The sequence below is a fragment of the Rhamphochromis sp. 'chilingali' genome, assembly GCF_963969265.1.
Source record: "Rhamphochromis sp. 'chilingali' genome assembly, chromosome: 22".
NCBI lineage: Eukaryota > Metazoa > Chordata > Actinopteri > Cichliformes > Cichlidae > Rhamphochromis > Rhamphochromis sp. 'chilingali'.
This window is the reverse complement of record NC_137950.1, coordinates 14,230,522-14,250,633: the sequence shown is the minus strand read 5'-3', so window position 1 is coordinate 14,250,633 and position 20,112 is coordinate 14,230,522. Positions and strand designations below refer to the sequence as shown.

The following is a 20,112-nucleotide window of genomic DNA, read 5'->3' as shown; positions in this document are numbered from 1 at the left end:
TTTTATTCAAATAAATATCTGTTCATCCATTCATACACCGAGGACTCTGTAGTATATAAATCAGTATAAGAGGATTTTTTAAATTTAATTTAATTAAATTTAATTTTTTTCTTCTGGAAAAGCACCACTCCTTAACTAATAACAATGCAGAAACAAGCTGTAGTTTGATTATTGGGGATTTCAAACCAGCTGAACACAAGTAAAATCCTTTTTGCAGTTTGTCTCAGAACTTTTACCATCTCCCAGAAATAAAGGGCCATCTCACTGCGGTTTTGCAGTACAGCCCAGAGGAAGAGTGAAGCCCAGGGATGAGGGCAGGGCAGGTCCTGATACATGCAACGTCCACGCAGAACCTTACTGGCACGCTTTGATGAATGAAGAAAAGAATGCTCATTATCACGTCAATAATTTAAAAAAAAGAAAAAAGAAATCCTATAACCACAAGTACACTCTGTGTGCATGTTCTGAAAAGTTCAGAGTACCTTCAGAGACATCCTTTTGGATGAAGTGAACTGAAAGCCCAAAGCTTTGTAGTAGAAAGGCTGGCAGACATCACCCATTAACAGCTCCAGGACCTCTGACACCTGAGGAAACACGTGGGTGGGACAATAAGCACAACAGTGTCAGGTTTTCTTCACATTTGTAATGAATCAATTTAAGCCTAATTAATGAGAAAGGACAGAATATCTTTGATTACAAAATTCACCTCAAAAAGGGTGACCTCCTTCACTGGTCTGCTCTGATTGTTATCTGTCGCCACTTTTGAGGATGAATTCTGTTGTTCTGATGGTGAGTGACGCTCCACCATTGCCAGCCGCTCTGCTAGGCAGCGCTGTAGCAGCTGATATAGTAAGCTCCCATCTGGCACAGAGCGATAAAGGGTTTCCAGCCTGCCATAAGTTAGGTACTCCAGGATATTCAAACCATTCTCAATGAAAAGCCGAACAAACTGGGGCTTGTTGTTGATCAGCGCATCTGTCATTGAGTCCTCCAAATCTTCATACTGTTTAATTGGAGGAAGGAGATCATGTTTTAGGACAGGTCAATATTTTTTATGCCAAATATTTCTCTAAAAATCAGAATTAAACAGTTTTTCAGTCAAAGGTGTTTAAATAGGCTGTATAATGTAATGTTATGTATGAATTCTTCTTTCAGTGCAACATCTGGTTGGTGTCTTTTTCCCTCCTCACCTTCCACTGGATGTCTCCATTGAAGAGTTCAGTCTTGGCAATGTCAACCCTGTTCCACGTTACTGCTAGTTTCAGCTCATCAGTATAAGGATTGTCCTCAGCTGATGATTGTTGCTTACTTGCTAAAAAAGACAAACATAACATAAAAATTAAAATATGGATTAAAAGTTAATGTTATGACTCTTTTGCAAAATTACAGGCTACTTACATACCTCCCACAAGTGTTTTAAGCAGGACTGTGTCAAAGTCATTTGGACTCTCGTGCTCTCCGTGGTAGACTGTAATCAAATGTCTGTTCTGGTAAATGCTCAAAGCCTGGAGACAGAAGATGGGAAGGGAACAGGAATGACAGAGACATGATTACAAAATGTTTTAGAAAAAGATTAAAGAAAAGACTTGTTCTTTTTTTTTTATTAAACTGCAAGAAACAGGTCAAACACAGTTTACTATGGACATGTGATAGTTAAAGCAAAAGATTCTGGAGTTAATCTTCCCATATTCAACTTTTTATTAAATAAAAAACTGTTAAGTACAGTTTATGACCCGACCAGATCCACTTCGGCTTTGTTCAGTTCCCACCTTATTACATCTAGACCTGGACTGGACTTCTTTAACTTGCTTGAAGACCTTTCACCTCTCATCCAAGAAGCTTCTTGAGTTCTAGGGTCAAATGGTGGAGAGTCCCAGATTTAAACTCTGTGGGACTGCCCCTTCCAAGACGCCTTAATGCTCACTTACATCCTGGGCCATCCTACCTCAGAAAATCACATGATAGGGTGGGGCTAGGTTTCACAATGAGCTCACCAGAAACACTGGCTGATTGTGGCTAGAGATGGCACGATACCACTTTTTTATGTCCGATACCGATATCATAAATTTGGATATCTGCCGATACCGATATGAATTTGATATAGTGTGTTTTTTAATCAATAAAACTGTTTTTTTAATATATTGCTGTATTTTGTATAAGTTCATACTCAAGTTTAAATAAACAACAACACTAAATCTATTCTGTTATACCTGTATGTAAAAAAATACACTGCACCCAAAATATTTCATAGTTCAACAATACTGATCAATCTAATAAACTTAAACCTACTCCATCCTTCCTATTCTGGTATTTTAAAGAGTACTTAGCAGAAATATTAAGCAACCTAACTAATAGGGTTGCAAACTCCCAGCAAAAAAAAATAGGGAACCACCCCCCACCCTCCACCTCATGATGCTTAATCGACGTAATCAACTTTAATTTGATGCAGTGTGGAAAAAAAATTTAAAATTATTTTTCAAGAATAATTAAATAGATTCAACATCTTTCTTCAACAGAATTGCAGACTGCACAGATGGTACCTTCCCAAAGGAAAAAGTAGTATAGCTTACTAGGGTATATTAGACTTAACATTTACTATATACAGTAATGGACTTCTATATATTTTACATAAGATTAAAACTTTGGGTGTAAGATTCAGATAATTATTGATTAAAAGCTAGACATTTTAAATGAGAATAAGAAAGAAAAGTATGTCTTTGTGCCCCCTTTTCCCTGTTAATGCCCTATCGGCCCCCCTGGCGAAACTTTGCTAGATCCGCCCCTGCACAGCTACCAGCCGTCAGCTGCGTAGAAAAGGATCCTGGTGTAGAAAGTAATATTAAATAAATTCTAACAACAGCTTATCAAGGTTAAACCTGCTGCTGTTGTTCAGCCGCTGGTTTCATCTTTCTGGTGCAAAGTGGGCCAAAAACAAACAAGAGAGACGGACTCGCGACAGAAAAGCCGATCAGCTGATCATTAAGCAGTTTCATGATTGAAGTAGCAGCAAGAAGAGGCAGTCGCTCCATATATCGGTTGTTAAGCTTAACATGTGAATGCTTTATAAACATTCAGAGATGAATTTACACACTTGCTTTACTTCTCTCTGGGATAACTTCCTCGGAGATGAAATGCCAGTTTGGTAGTGAGGCTACAAATACACACAGCCGCTCTATCACGTGAGCACACTGCTCCAACGTGCTACGGTTATGAGCCGAGTTACACCTTGTCGCAAGTTTTGTGAGGTGCTTTTTTGATATTTAATGGATCGGATTAAATTTTTTATTTCTCTCCGATATCCGATCAGTATCGGACCGATACCGACACGTAATATCGGATCGGTCCATCTCTAATTGTGACCCACACCCGTATTCACACCTCGGCTCATGTGATTAGGTAGAGGATCATTAGGGGGTCCTTTGTCCCTCTTTGGGGGGAAACTACCACTGGGTTTAAATCTGGGACTCTCCACCATTTGACCCTAGAACTGAAGAAGCTTCTCGAACGAGAGGTGAAAGGTCTTCAAGCAACTCAAAGAAGTCCAGACGCTTTTCTTTCCAAGCTCCTTAAACTACGATGACCTGGACGACTGAGAACCTTCACAGACGGATCTGTTTATAGTGGCTTATTTAAAATGTTTCATTCTGATACATTTATAATGTGTTTCCGTTTTATTATAAAACTTCATTAAAGACTTGGAAAGCTGCCCTGCATTTTTCTTTTCTTTGGTCTTTTATTAGTTAAATGTGAAAGGTAAATGTCATGAAGTCACAATCTATCAGTGAAGGCTAACATAAGATCAGAATATAAATGCTTATATTTGCAACATTAACGAGGAGGGGAGGAGGCCCCGGGGCAGACCCAGGACACGCTGGAGAGATTATATCTATCGGCTGGCCTGGGAACGCCTTGGTGTTCCCCGGATAAGCTGGAGGAGGTGGCTGGGGAGAGGGAGGTCTGGGCTTCTCTACTTGGGCTGCTGCCCCCGCGACCCAGCCCCGGATGAATGGATGGATGGATGGATGGTCTTTAAGCAGTTCAGTCTTGAATAACCGAATTCTTTATCACTATTATTATTGCCTTTGTTGTTTCTGTTGCCGTTGCTGTTGTTGTGGTTAGTATTATTATTGCCTGATCATAAACTGTAGCAAACAGTTTTTTGTTTACTAAGAAACAAACTTGAGGGCAGATCTACTCCACAGTATGTTGTTGACTGAATAACAAATGCTAAAATCAGCGATTCTTGAACACACATCCTGGAACAGGGTGCCAACACCTGATAAGTAAAGAACGGTCCACACAGAACCGCTCATCTTAGTTAAGGCGAATATTAATAGCAGTATTTCACATTTTTCTCTCAGAGTGTAAAGAAATGGGTAGAAGCACAAATATTATAATATTAACCATAATATATAAATATTAATATAATAATATTAACATAAATATTAATATTATTTAGAAAGCTAATTGAAAATAATCAATGTCAGGTTCGATGGTCAAACCTGTCCAGTTTCCTGAAAATTTACAGGGGTACACTGCACACCGTGCAAAGAAGACAAAGCAGACATTCACTATTGTACCTCTCTCCTGACCTCCACCATACATCTTTAATTCAATTGATACGTCAATCAATCTATCAATTTTCATATTAGGACACATCATGCCATCAGACCTGTTGTCATTAATTTTCAGTCCAGTTTTTATATTATTTATTATACTTCAGCCTTTTCTTGACCATCTTTCTACTAATACCATTTATTCTGAGGCTCCCATAAAAAGCAGATGAATCAACCAAACTTTTATTTTTATTTTTTATTTCGTGACTATCAGATCCTCCCGATCTTCTGTGGATAAATTTTAGGCATCTCACTTTTTTGTCCTCCACTTTTCCAGTTTACCTAGATATTTTAAAAGCACACTGCATGCCATGCAAAATTGATCCAAGTTTTCAGCTAATTTTCAGCTGAGCACTGCTATATAATTTTTGTAATTGAATACCCTGTTTAATCACATTTTCATTCACACTCAACACTAATACAATAATCTATTGTAAAACTACTTTTTGGGGGTATTAGGTTTTGATTTTGATCCAGTGCTATTGAACAATTGCATTATACATATATGCTACATGTATATGGTGTTATTTTTGTGCCACTATTCTGAGCGCACGTAAAAAAAAATTGCAGTAGCAAGTGTTGCATTTTGAGGAGAAATTTATTTTGAGCGAAGAAAAGCTAAATTTGAGTGAACAAACTTGGTGGGTAACAGGCATCTCCGAAAACGTTTAGAGCACTTATGCAAATATGTGATGTCTTGATGAATCGAGCAGGTATTTGAAGTTTACACAGCAACATTCTCACATGAAAATATCTTAAACGTTTATTTTGTGACCCAGAAAGAGTAATATTTCAAACTCTGTCACTCTGTGTTCCCCTGCCACTGCCTCGATTGAGTTTTGGACGAAATGGATTCTGGGATATTGCATTTCGTCACTTCGAGCTGTTTGGAGACCAGAACAGCCAATCAGATTTTTTTGCATCCAAGTCTGTGATTGGCTGGTTTTGTGGCACAAATATAACGGTGTATAGAAAGAGTTGAGTTGCAAGCGAGCACAAAAGCAAAAACTGAGCGAGTGGGGCTGCTATTGTGTGTGTGTGTATGGATAATAGCAAACACTGAAATACATTTTTTCCACGCAGCAATGAAGTTCGTTCACTCAAATTTAGCTTTTCTTCGCTCAAAATAAATTTCTCCTCAAAATGCAACACTTGCACCTGCAATTTTTTTTACGTGCGCTCAGAATAGTGGCACAAAAATAACGCCATACCATGTATGCTTTGGTTCTATAAAAACACCCATAATCACAGCTTGTGAGTGAGTTAGCTTTTTCTTTTCACTATGCTGAACCAAATAACAGTTTCAAGAAAGTCTTTCCCCCAACTCTTCTGCAGACGAAGAGCCAATGCAATGTTTCTGTTGTCAGCACTCACCTGTTCAACTAGTTTGTCAGTCTCTGTTTCTGAAGGAAAATGCTTCTTAAACCGTTCTGCCACTCTGTCTTTGAGATCCACCTTGGGAGCTTTAAGAGCCTCATTGTTGCCTTCACCAGAGGACGGCACAGCTGGAGCTGAAGACAGGTTCTCCAAGACATCACTCAGGAAATCAGCCAAGCCTCCTGAGCCAGCCACAACCAGCCAGGGGATAAAGTTTTTCAGAGAGAGATCCATTCTCTGACAGACATTACAAAAACAATCAAAAAGAAACATTTCCACAATTTAAATGCTAATTCACAAGATTTTTGTGATAATCAAAACATAAAGCAGAGACTGTACCTTCAGCGTGTCTGCTTCCCCTGATATCAGCATACAAAGGACAGGGATGTCAATGCTGCCACTTCCTTTAAAGAGATACAAATTTCACTTAACTTCAGCTCAATAAAAGTCTTATAAATCTTAATAAAATATTGTACTCATAGTATGGTACCATCTCTCACCCCATATGCCTGTGCGCTGCTGGGAAATGTATTCCTCCAATCTGGCTCTGAAATCTGTTTCTCCTCCTCTGCGGCCCACACTACCATCATCCACCAGCAGGAAGGCCTGGTAGTTGTTGTCCAGGTAGCAGGAGTCCCGAGAAATGTTGTGGACATAGTACTTTGCAGGAAAGCTTCCCTACAAAAGAAGAAAAAACTGTTATTACAGTGTTTCTTTGATTAAGATAATTGTCTACAGTGTAATGGAAGCCTGAAACCTTTGGATCTTTTTTGTGTGTTTTAATAGGAGATACAAATACAGCTTGGTCCCAAGATTACCAGTATAGTATAGATTTGCCTTACTTTGAGCACTCAATGATAAAATTCACATAATCTTACTAACCCAAAATGTTGATTCTGTTCATCTGGACGTAGCATTTTCAGCGGGAGAAACACTTCGTTGTAAATCCAGCTGACTTCTTCAGTCTCAGCTGACTGCAGGTTTTCCCAACATCATAAACAGTACATTTGCATAATGGCTGATACCAACACAACTGAATAAACATTGGGTCAGTTTCTTGATCATTAATATGCATATTGTCATTAGCACTGATCAATGACCATTATTCAATGGCCATGAGTACCATCTAGAGAGAGTTGGGGAATGGCTGTAATCACAGCATTGGCCTGTAGGTTTAAATACACTGCAGAGTCTTGGCCTGGCGAGGTAGCTCTTCTGTGTTGTGCCATTCACTTTAACCAGAGCCTGTTTGGTTTCCCTGATGTATAAATCATGGCAATCCTGCTGACACTTAACAGCATCCACTTTATTACTCTGTGTTAGGACCCAACTCTTGGGGTGGATCAGTTTTTGGCGCATCATTTTTTGGGGTATTAAAGCTGCAGAGACACAGTGTTGGGAGAAAATGCGTTTCAACTCTTCCGATACTCCTGACACATACAGAATCACTAAGGGGTTTTGCTTAGGCGGCAGTTGTCCTTCTTCTCACCTGGATTGGCTGGAGCTTTCTTTAGGTCCCTTCCTAGTTTTGGGTAGGCTGACAGGGAATCACAAGAAAATCATATCAAGAAGGCCCTGAGTAAATGTGTTTATCCCAGCTGGACATTTGTCAAAGCTGGAAAGGCACCTAAAGAAAGTTCCAGCTGGTCCAACAGAGAAGAATGACAACTGCTGTCTAAGTGAAAACCCTTAGTGTGACAATTGAAATGCATTTTCTCTAAACACTGCATCTCCATGGCTTTTATACACGAAACACACTGCCAAAAATTGGTCCACCTCAACGATCGGGTCCCCCAACACAAACAGAGTAATATAGTGTACTGGAATTGTAGTTATGGGCATTGATCAATGGTTGTATTCAAGGAACTGACCTTGTAGACTATTGCTCTTCAGTGGTGCTAGTTTCAGTCATTATGCACGTGTACTGTTTATAAGGTTGGGAAAACCTGCAGTCATTCAAGACTGAAGAAGACAGTTGGATGAGTGACGTAATGTTTCTCCCACTGAAAGCCTTACTTCCAGATGAACAGAATCAACTTTTTGGGATTTACTTGCCTGGATAACTGAGCATGCATCAAGACAATGTCTTACTTATCTTAAATTTGGGACGTATATTTATACTAATTACAAGCAATTAAAAAATCTATTAAAATGAGAAATGTAAATCAAATCTTTAAGTGAGCTTTTTGCAAAATAAAGGTGAACACATGTTTAAACGTGTAAATGTCTGTACTACCTGAGGGTTGACCAGCTGCTCTCGTTTTTTCACAAGGCCCCACGGAGCAATGCCCAACGCTACCACCTTGTTGAGGGAGACTGAAGATGCTGCAGCTGCATGATCTCTCACTGCCTGTCCGACACACCTGCCAACACCTTCACGCAGACCTGTAGTTAAGATCCATGCACCTGGGGGAAACAGGTAGATGGTAAATTTCCTGGTTCAACCTGTATACTAAGTAGCTTACTGTGCCATGCCACTAAATAATTCCGAAATGTTAAAAAGCTGTGTAAACTAACACCTGAATAATAATTAACAATAATTTGCAAATCTCATATCTCTATATGTGATACCATTAGCTAATATGTTGTCCATAACTGGGGTTATTTACATTTTGCACAACTTCATACCTATTATTTATTATTTATTTATTACTATCTGTTACATTTCTTTGAATAGGCTTAAAAATCAAACAAAAAATAATGTATTAAGCTGTGAAACTGTATCATATTATTTTTTATCATTTTCACTAAAACACTGTCAGGGTCATGAGTCTGGTGACCCAGTGTTTACGTATTGTCCATTTAATTTTTTAATTTAATTCTTAGGTTTTGGTCCTTTGCCTTCCTTTGCCTTTAGTTTAACTTGTCTCCACATGTCATGTCACTCTTGTGGCCATGTTCCCAATGTCTCCCCAGTCACTGTGTTAAGTTTGGCTGGAGTCTGAGTTTCGGTCTGTGTGTTTATCTGTCAAAGAATTAAGAGCACTAGAAATACTAGAAAAACCAAAAAGATGCATAAAAAATGTTTTTATATGCAGCGTGTTTTAATGGCGAGTGTAAGTACAAAAGCAACATGTTTGCTTTCTCACTGCTACGCCCTGTCCTGGATGTTATCCAATAATCATGTTTACTTAGTGTGAGCCATGTAGCAACTTGCATATTTGTGTGAACAATTTTTTCATTGCTTCTTGTACTTGTTTTGAAAGAAGAGCAAGTGACAGGAGATCAGTATCACCATGTGCTACCTGCACTTGGTACAGTAGTCAAAGAGAAAATTGCCATTTCAGTACAAACATTAGGACCAGACAGTATGCTTTTTTTTAGAGCTTATAGTATAATCCATTGAGTAAACAATACTACTTCCATCCTGGTGTCTTGAGTGGGAAACTGCTTTATTTACGATCACAGCATCTCCAGAGTCCTTAACAGCGATACCTGACATCCCAGGTGTGCTACAGGATGTATAATATCTTCTACAAAGATGACTGCAAGATGGGGTTTGGCCATCATTGATATGTGATTGCATTAAGATGACTTACATATCTCGATGCATGCTCAGTTATCCAGGTAAGGAAATGTTTCAACTATATTTTCATAGATGAAAAACGTATGTCCAGGTGAACAGAATCTGCTTTTTTTCCTTTTACAGCTTTATAAATCTAGAAACTAAACAAAGTTAAGGCAAGGCATTCTTTTATACATTTTTTATATGGTAAAGGGAACCATCTGGAAATGACGATAGCATCTGCTAACCAACAATCAAATATTTCAGCAAACATCTCACAGAAATTCCAAGCACACTGTAATCATTATAGATGAGGCACTGACAGAGTGACAGATGCATAAAGTTTTTACCTGTGCTTTGTGACGCTTTCACCAGTCCCTGTCTGAGAACCTCCCGTACCCAGGTCTTCACCTGTGTCCTGCTCTCTCCACCCACAACAGAAACAACCAGGTTTGGTCTAGGAAGACCCCATATTGACTGGGCTGTCAGTATGTTGTACACCACCGAAGGCTCAGTGCTCCATGACAGGCGCAGGAACTAAGATTAGACATTTGATGGATTAAAAGAAACAATTACATGTCAACAACACAAAGAGGCTTGGAAAGTAATGAATTGTGATCTAGTATCAAAGCTAAAATGTTGCTTTGGTTGTTTCAACCGTTAAATTGTGATTAAAACTTTGAAAATGAAAATGACCCTTAACCCATTAGAGCCCAGACCAATTTTTACTGTCAGGAAAACTATGGGAGAGTCAGTGTTAAAGGTTTTACAGGAACTTTCCTCAATATGTTAAGGAGTGGCTTGTTCTTTACTCTGGTACTGACTTTGTTTGTTTAGTAGCAGGTTGAAGGTCAGGAAAACTCAAAGTACTGACTACCAGAGCTCCAGGTTTATCTGGATCTTTATTTAACCCACCTTTACACCTTTACATGAATTTTCCTTTAAAAACATTTTCACATTTTCCAAAACTCTAAGGCTGTAGAGATAAAGCATTATGGGACAAAATGAAAGCACCCACATGGCTGTGCCTCTTGCTGGCTCCTGCAAACTGCACCTCTCCAAAGGCATCAGTTGGTTGTTCAGAGGAGTGCTCCGCACTTTCCCAGTGCTTCAAAATTGCTGTGCTGAAATAATCTCCAACAGCCACAGAGGCATGGTCATCTCTCGCAGCCCCACACTGACAAAATTCACTACTACTGAGAGAGGTGGAGGGATACAAACATCACTATGAGAGTCAACTCAAATTACAAACATGTCACTATCAAAAGGCAGAGGTCACAGTACCTGAAGGAATCTTCTACAAAGGTGCTGCACACTCGTTTCTTGATGATTTTGGGGATCCAACTCTGAAAGGATTTTTAAAAAGTTGTTAAATAGTGATTGACTTATACGGATTTCTGAGCCTGGTTTAACAGTGAGCCTGTGTATGGACATATCCTGTAGTAGAATAATACAACCCACAAGTCAAACATTTTATTTTTTTAATTAAACTTTTAAATTGGCCTAGGTACTCATTGGTATTCATTTATAATCTGCTATTATGCAAGTGGAATGAAAGCTTGGTATGTGACCTCAGTACTGACATTTTTACAGTGTGTTGAGTGTTTGAAGCTCAGGTTTTTCGAAACACTGCAGTTCAAAACATTTACATCATGTTTGAGGTTCTGGTTGTATTTCAGCCAAGTGTTGACAGGTTGCTTACCTGCTGCTTCCAGGAATGTAAGCAAGTAATCCAAGGTGCCAGGATTTCCATTTGTATGAACCAGTGTCATTTGAGCTGAATCTTGTTATTATTAAATTATTGTTTTTAATACTACAGCTTCTATTTATAACAAGGGGCACAAGAGCCACTTGTATATAACAAAACAATACCTGGTTTCTCATTATTATTTTTGTTGATTATGAAGCTTAAGGAGAAAACCAGCAGAAATTGTCAGCTCTTACTCCCATCTTTTTGGGAGAAAAAAAAAAAGCTTCATTTTCATTACACTTAGGGACTTAGAAATTAAACACTTTCTCCCTCTCCTTTATCTTTCCTGCTTGGCTTCTCATGTCTTGTCTAGTCTCTTCTATCTCAAACCCTCAAAGAGTCTCTCAGTCTCAGTGTTCTCTTAAACCTAAAGAAGAATTATGGATTTGATCAACTGGTCCTTTAATGCAATTGAGGAGAACCCAGGCTTCTCATCGAGAACCTGTGCTTTGTGACGCACCAAAGTCTTGAAAAGTTTGGTGGCATTTCAAATGAAGAACTCGATTTATACTGCAGAAGCTTGTCAGGGTCAACGAAAGGTTCGTAAGGATATCAAGATGCGAGTCTGGCTGTTTTTAGAAACTGAGGCAGAACTGGATTTAACCAAGACATCTGCAGACTGAGTTGCACTTCTCATCGAGAAGCCTGGGTTCAAGAGAGGCCGACTGTCCTGGAGGGACGTTCCCTGCCGGTTACACAATCGATGTCTGGCGGAACTGGCGCGTCGTGTGCCTGACGGGACTGTCAATCAAGGACATCGAACACATCTACCTATTCAGAAATATGATAACAGGGTTCTTGCTCATTGGAGCTGGCTCGGCCCTGGCTTATCGAAGATTAAAGAAAGCAGTTACGGCTGTTCAAATCCCCACAAGGCTGGCCGCTATAATCGAAGCGACGGGGAGGGCCTTGAATACTCAGACGGTGGTCTTAGAGAAGCTCACGGCTCTTCAACGGGAAATTGAGAGACCTGGTGACAAGTGACGGACATTAGACAACTGTAAAATTGGATGCAGTTGTTCGTACTAATTCAAACATCCACCATCTTCATTTCATGCGGTTACCCCCACTGGTGCCAGCTGGAAGGCCCCAAGGCCGAGGTTAATGGAAATAACAAAATTCTCCTTGATAACAGGACTGTGTGTTTTTGGACTCTTTACCCTTATTCTTCAAGGCCACCTGTATCGACTGAAGGAATGCTGACTTTCACTTTACCGGGTGAAGGGATACCTTCTCTCAAGGGACGCACACGAATGCACACATATGCATGTACACTAACACAAACATACCGCCCCCCACCTCCAAACACCTCCGATGCATGTCTTTTATGTTGTGAGATGTGATGATTCATGCGCTATGTGCTGAATCATCACATCACATCAATCATAACGCTGTCGATGTTAACTCTCAGGAAGCTTATAATTCAACAAAAGTTAAATTCACTTCCAAACTTTGAATGGGGATGTGGTTTGTTTGTTTGTTAAGAAAAAAACAGCCTTAAATCTGGGTAGTTATAACAATAAATATAATTGCTGTCTGTAACAATTTCTGCATTTTTCTCCCTTTATTTGTACAATTATTTCTCTAAAACATATGTCGATCAAAATTGTTGCTATACATGCTTCTGTGACAAGTGGCCATGTGGAGAATAGTGCAACCTGTGAGATTAGCAGGTGTGCGTGCAGAGATGAGTATGAGATTGTTTTGAAACCTTATGCTTTAAAAGTTTCAGTGTTTCACAAACCTTTCCTTTGCCTATTACTAATGTGATCCCCACAGGCCTGCAAAATACCTCCGCAGCTAAATGAATGAGTGGAATGCAGCCATCTTTAATGTTATCAGTAAACAAGATTACATGCTTAATTGCATGCATGTAGTTATGATGCTATAGGTATACTAGTAGACATAAGTTGGGCTCTTATATTGTGCTTTCCATTTTTCTTTTGAGTAAACATTATTGAATTGCTATAGAAACCTTTCAATGAACCGGTTTATACTTAGTAAAGCTTCCTTTAAGGTCCACCAGTTAGACAAGTTTCTGAGACGTTTGTGGGTGGCTCACCATCGCCATTACTTTGAACATTTAGTGGAAATTCCAAGTATAACTTTTTTAAACATTCAGTTTTTTTTTCTTTTGGTTAGTTGCTTTCTCTTTTGCTTTGTTTTGTTTTTGCAAACATGCCATGACATCACAACAGCAGTTGAAGGGTTTTAGTGAAAGCGGACCTACCTGGCTCTTCTCTGTTTGGCAGATATTGTCTGTGTTGTCGCCTCTATCTCCTTCCTCTATTCTTACTCCTTCTTCTTTTGCTCCCGTGTCATTCATGTTTCTCTTTCAGTCGTTCTCAGTAAGAAATGTGTGCGGAAGGACTAAAACTGTTGATTTCTGACGAGTTTCCACCTTGTCTCCTACTGCTGAACTCCATTCCCTGCCACTGTTGTCACTCTGCATGCACACAAAATAGGTGCAGCCAGCACACATGTAAAGGTGTGGTTTCACAGAGGAAGACAGTTCCTCCAAACTTTGAAAACAAGAAATTCCAGTCGAAAGCACTCAGACACGGAGTCTGAGCTGGTCTAGCGTTCATTGCAATACTTCCCCATCCTCTTACCTGGTCACTCCCATCTGATGTGGAAAAACTGAATACCTTTAATGACACATTTAGACACCACTGCAGCAGACAGACATCTCAGCAGCTTTGAGCTAAGCTAAAAATACCACACATTTGCAACTCAGCCTGTTAGGTATGAGTCTCTGTGGTGTTAAATATTAATGCAGGCAAATATATTTGTTTGAAACGCAAATTTCAGTCAAAGAAATATTATTAGAATAAGAATTTTTATTCAGCTGAAATTTAGTGCAATGTGTGCATGGGTTCCATTTGCTTAATCGTAACTTTTAAAAGAAAATTTGCAGCTGCTTCATGGCCCTGGTTAAACGATTTCAAAGGTTCATTATGAAAGTAGAACATGTATCAGGTTTTAAACCTGCAGGATTCCATTATTTATTTTCCTTATAGACTATACATTAAAAACACACACTTGATTCGCTTACATATTTATTGTATATCACATTTAAATATTGACACATAAAATAAAGGTTGGACTGATGTGGCTAAACATTTCATACAACTGCTTTCATCAACAATGTCGATATATTTAGTTGTCAGTAGCTGGAAACTATGTTGGGAATTCAGGAATACGGCAGATAGTAAACAGTGTCTTTAACACTATGACTAAATCAACTCAAACACACACACACACACACACGCAGTTTCATTGCCTAATGTTGGACTTAAAGTAACCTTTTGTGACGTTTTTATTCTTATGTTTGCTTGTTGCTCCAAACACACCCCGTCCATATTCCTACTACCACTCCTTTTTTTTTCTAATTGCAGTTTGGGTTTTCTGTGACGACACACTCCATCCTGCCTTATATTCCTGATCCAATACTGAGACATGTGGGAGGATGATCCTTTTGATAAAGACTTCATGCTTGAGAAGATAATGAAAGGAGCAGAGAAAGAAGGATGGGAGTGGTACTTAACAATCAGGTTGTAAATGGTAAAAGAACTGATTTCTTACATAACAGTTTTCTGCTGTCCCATAGCACCCAAAGCGCTTTATAGCACATGTCACATTCACCCATTAATTTACATTCATATTCCGATGGATAAATTGACTGCCAAACTGTGAAACAGTCGCTTCCCCCAAACCTTCAGACTCCTGAACACTGTGACTGGACTGACACATACAATGATTCGCTCACACACGTCACTACCTCAAGCACTTATGTGCACAGTCTCATACACACACACATGCACACCTTCATACACCAAGTTATTTTTTGCACAACCCACTGTTATTGTTGTACTTTTCTGTTGCACTATTTTGTCTGGACTTTCTTGTGTCTGTATCGTTCCATTCTGTCTGGCGTTGCACTGTTTTTTTTGTTGTTGCTTTTTTTGAAATTCTTGCACACTTACACTTTATGTAGTCCTGTTTTGTTTGTTTGTTATAAACTATATATGTAGCAACATGGTCTTGGAAGAATTTTGTCAAGTTTCTCTGTGTACTGTACCACTGGTTGAAATGATAATAAAGCTACTTGACTTGACTTGACTCAAGCTTAGTCAAGTGAAAATAATCAGTATGTGAATACTGATAGACTGGTTCTTTAGCTACATGCCTAAACACGCCTAAACATGGCAATGAGTAGGTTAACAGTGTTGGAAAGGTTACTTTTAAAATGTATTCCACTACAGATTACAGAATACATGCCTCAAAATGTATTTTGTAGCGTATTCTGTTATGTTACTCAATGAGAGTAACGTATTCTGAATACTTTGGATTACTTAATACATTATCATGCTTTTTTACAACTACATGAATGTACTATTGCTGTGTGATTTATTTTACTATAACTGAAGGTTACTCACCATGCCAATACCAACTAGATTTTTAAATCTTAATATAAAATGAGTAACAGTAGGTGGACATTAGGTAAGGCTGCACTTTTTGCAGCGATCTCGTGTAGAAAACTATTCCACGCGTATATAAACCAGATCCACGGCTCCAAACCGTAGTAAAGGGACCTCTGGCTGCGGTGGTTATTATTATATTTACATGCTTTCAGCTCCCGTTTCTGCTCGGTGACAATTTGTACTTTTCGACTCTCCTTTTTTCTCCCTCCCCCATGCTCACACACACATAACGGGAGGAGCAGTCCCACACATTCTCCCTGCAGCTCGGACTACACTGCCCATGAGGCTACTTTCTTTAGGGCTACGCCTGTAACACTCTGCCTATTGCCTATTGAATATGCCTTCATATTAAATACGTTTTTGAATAATAATTGTTTAAAATATTTCTTCACGTCACGGATGCAAGGAGGGGTGATATGGGCCACAAGATTGAGACACAGACATTAGAGTCTCTTAATGCGTGTTTTGTTTGGGTTTCCACCGGTGTGGAATTTCCAAAAATAGGGCATAGTCTAACATATGAAACAGGGAAAGACCGCCGTGTAATCCCTTTATTCCAACAAAGTAACTGTATTCTGATTATCACCTTTTTAAACAGTGACTGTAAGGGACTACATCTACTCATATTTTGTATTTTAAATATGTAACGCTGGTACATGTATTCCGTTACCCCCCAACACTGTAGATTGATGAGCAGAATGTTGCTGACCAGGAGGTTTAGGACCAGCAAAAATCACTACCAGACAGTTACTATCCTGATTTATACGCAGCTCCTTGTTCAGTGTCACAAAACAGACATTAAAGGAGAAAGATAAGAAAGCTACATTCAGTTTTTTATTGCTGTGAAGATCTGATTTGAAAATGTAACAACAACATTTTTATGCCATTTGCATAAACATTTGTAACATCCATCTCTTGCGCAGGGATCTGTCCAGTGGCGGTCCTAGCCTCTTTGGTGCCCTGGGCGAACACTCCCTCTGGCACCTCGCACAACCCAGGATTCAAATCAGGAATACATAATGAGCTTGGATTGACAACATTATAAGTGAAATGTGCTCTATTTGGAAGCAGCAGGGCCCCCTCCCCTTTCAATGGGTTGTGTGTGAGACTTTAAATCATCAAACTGTAAATCTCCTCCCTGTGCCGCAAGCAATAGGCCTCCTCGCAAACGGAGGGCACCCTTACTCCCAGCAAATGGGCGATAGAAAGATCGGTGCCTATGTCATCCCCAGTATGCGCTAGCATGACATCGGGGCAGCATGAGTACGAGGAATTTTTTTATTTTTATTTTTTGCCGATGCCCGTGATGCCGCCCCCCCCACCACGATGCCGCCCCGGGCAACCGCCCGTGTCGCCCGTATCAAAAACCGCTACTGGATCTGTCCAAAGATTTGCAAAAAAGTGATTCAGGTTTGGCTTGTAAGGGTGAAGCAGAGCCTGATTGACAACTCCATCCTTCGCCTGAACAAGAGGAGGAAGTTGTCATGTTGTTCACAGTATATCATTAAACATGTACCCCTGGTATATTGCCAACTGATGGTAACTTTCTCACCATATTTCCTACAATGACGATTTTGGCCCCAGCTGCTTGTGAATGGTAAACATGAGAATGAGGTAAAGGATAAAGTGTAATACAAGCAAAGAATTTCCCAGCCAAATTCATGTGACCAGCAGGACATCTGGAAACACAAGCACAGTAATGCTGAATCAATGGGGTAACAGCACCAAATGGTGGCAAACCTGTAAATAAACCTGTGACTTAAACCAGGCATTAAGAAAATATTTATGGCACATTATATCCAAACAAGTGCATTAAAACACAAACACAGCGCATTAAAAATGTTATGGTTTTGCAATGACAAAACATAATTTAACTATATGTGGCGGGCAGACCACGCCCGCCTGTTAAAACACAGGGACTTGGTGGGTGGTTGTGGTGTGGTGTATGTCTGGCTGGCAGCTTGTGAGCTGCAGCCGCGTGTAATAAAAATGGCTCAAAGCAACAACCTGTGATCCCGCCATGCTTTAGTCACACCACACTATAATATTGTGAAAATATTTGGAAAAATCCCCTATGTCTTGTTTTTTATTTCTTGTCTATACCTGCAGATTAGCCCTACACTGTAAAAAATGGCAGTGAAATTGACATAAAAACTATGTAAAATCCCTACAGAAATGTTTCAATCACAGTGAATTTTTGTAAACTATTAAACAGAATGTCTTTGTTATATTTACAACATCAATGTGTTATTATAATCAAATTTATTTGTTAAAACTACAAATAGTGGGAACAAAAACAGTGAAATACTTTAATACTCATAACAAAAAAAATTCTGTTAATTTGACATGCAAATATTGTAAAAACTATAGTTTTAGTCAGTTGTTTTTAAAAAATACACGAATTATATGTAAGTCACTTTACAAATTTATACTGTAGGCCTGTAACAGACCTACTTTTAACATGAGTCATGAAATTATGCAAATTCAGGTATAGGGCTAATAAAATGTTTTCACAGAAAATGTCATTGTGAACCTGAGAGGTTACTTCTCTATATAAAGATATACAATTATAATGACATTATCAGTTTTTTAATCATTCAGGCTTTTTGCAGCCTATTGTAGAGTAACCTATAAGAAATTATTATTATCGATAGCCTAGCCTTCTGTTCAGTTATAATCCTTGTATTCTTTATGTTTCTTTTAATTGTAATGTGATACTTAGGCTACGTCCACACGTACACGGGTATTTTTGAAAACGGAGATTTTCCATTGTCGTTTTGAAAAATAATCCTGTCCACATGTAAAGGCAGAAATGAAGGAAAACGCTGCTAGGAACATGCCAAAGCAACAGGTGGCGATATATTCCTAACCGTGCAGAAATGTTGGCCAATCAGAAGTCTAGAAGCCTAAACAAAGCTGGGGCATAGAAGCAGAACCGAGTCGTATGTGTGGAGGGATAGTAACTGTGTGTGTATATGTAAGCATTTAAACACTACAGAGAGTACAATTAACAGTAATAGTATTGTAGAAATTCATTTCACCGAAACAATAACGTGGCGCACAGTGTGACGTCAAAAAATGCGCACACCTTTGACGCTGCGTTTTCTGCGTTTTTCTCGTCCGTAAATGCAAAAACTGAGTTTTCAAAAATATCCATCCTGCTCGGAGTTTTTAGAAATCTCCGTTTTTAGTGACCGAAAACGCTGATTACGTGTGGACGAAAGGTGCAAACGCATAGAAAAAATCTGCGTTTTCAAAAATACCCAGGTACGTGTGGACGTAGCCTTAGACTAGACTACTGTTTTTGGGTTAGGTTAGCAATAGTAATGTGTTAGTGATGGGTCGTTCCCGAACGAAATGGCTCTTAGAGCCGGTTCTTTGACGTGAACGACGCCGGCTCCTTATCCCGAGCTGTCACGTGTTTTTTTTTTTTCTTTCTCTCACCCTCTCTTACACTCTCTTACACTCAGTAGCACAGGAACTTCCTGTGCTACTGAGTGTAAGCACGTAAAAACTCCAAAACACGTAAAAACTCTGAAGCACGTACAAAACACAACAGAAGTGCTCCAGGATGCTGGGCGCAGTGTTGTGCTTTTGTTACCTAGAGGCTACACAAGCCAGCAAGTACCAACGACCTGATTTGGTGTGTGGTAGTAACAGGTAAATGAAATTTTTTTTTTAATTATTTGAATATATGTGAGTGCTTGTGTATAAATACACAAACCATACACATATGCTTTCAGTTGTGTAATTTAAGTGATCTAGGTAGCTCTGTTTTGGAATTTGTACGTGCTTTGTCTCTAGGGGCCACCACATTTATATATAAAAACATATATAAATAAAACCACTTTTTTTAACATTAGTAATTCCTTTTGTGCATAATTTTATATTATTTTTAATAATAAATTAAAGCAACAAAACAACCTGAAGAGCCGGCTCTTTTTAGTGAGCCGAGCCGAAAGAGCCGGAAATCCCCTCACTAACAGATAGCACAGACGTTAAGGCGGCGAAGCGTGATTGCGGGTGCCGCTCAGGTGCATCCGCCTCCCCTGCAGCGGCGCTGCAGACCACGCCCCGCCACACACATTAACCAGGTAAAATACATATTTAAGCAGAATTTTGCAAATATCTATTTTTCAGCAGCATAGTGCTTTTTTTTCAATTATTTTTTTAAAAGTCAGGTCAAGGCTCCAAAAGCCCAAAGGCGATATAAGGCTGGCACCTCACAACAGTTTTTCTTTGCTACATGGATCATTTTAGTTCAGCTGGGTGTCTTTCCTTTTGTTATATTTCTTTAAGAGTTCAAAATGTGTTAATTACATAAATAAAAAGTAATTTTCTCTGTAGCACTTCATGGATTTAAGCAACACACCTTAGTTG

At 39.2% G+C, this 20,112-nt stretch overlaps 1 protein-coding gene across 3 annotated transcripts in view; it reads right to left on the bottom strand.

Annotated features, from left to right (window-relative positions):
• The window catches only part of LOC308391257 (transient receptor potential cation channel subfamily M member 4-like), a 55,392-nt gene extending 41,700 nt beyond the window's left edge, over window positions 1-13,692 (bottom strand). For 2 of the 3 annotated variants that reach the window (XM_080873832.1, XM_080873830.1), the window contains exons 1-13: window positions 13,479-13,692; window positions 10,783-10,844; window positions 10,517-10,694; window positions 9,849-10,035; window positions 8,230-8,399; window positions 6,494-6,671; window positions 6,333-6,397; window positions 5,991-6,230; window positions 1,403-1,505; window positions 1,191-1,312; window positions 707-1,003; window positions 483-584; window positions 237-365 (exon numbers count right to left, since the gene is read on the bottom strand). In XM_080873832.1, coding sequence (XP_080729958.1) covers window positions 237-365; window positions 483-584; window positions 707-1,003; window positions 1,191-1,312; window positions 1,403-1,505; window positions 5,991-6,230; window positions 6,333-6,397; window positions 6,494-6,671; window positions 8,230-8,399; window positions 9,849-10,035; window positions 10,517-10,694; window positions 10,783-10,844; window positions 13,479-13,574 — 1,929 coding nt within the window. In that variant the 5' untranslated portion in view covers window positions 13,575-13,692. The remainder of the gene's footprint in view (window positions 1-236; window positions 366-482; window positions 585-706; window positions 1,004-1,190; window positions 1,313-1,402; window positions 1,506-5,990; window positions 6,231-6,332; window positions 6,398-6,493; window positions 6,672-8,229; window positions 8,400-9,848; window positions 10,036-10,516; window positions 10,695-10,782; window positions 10,845-13,478) is intronic. The other variant, XM_080873831.1, reaches the window with a different exon arrangement.
• Window positions 13,693-20,112: the final 6,420 nt, after the last annotated feature.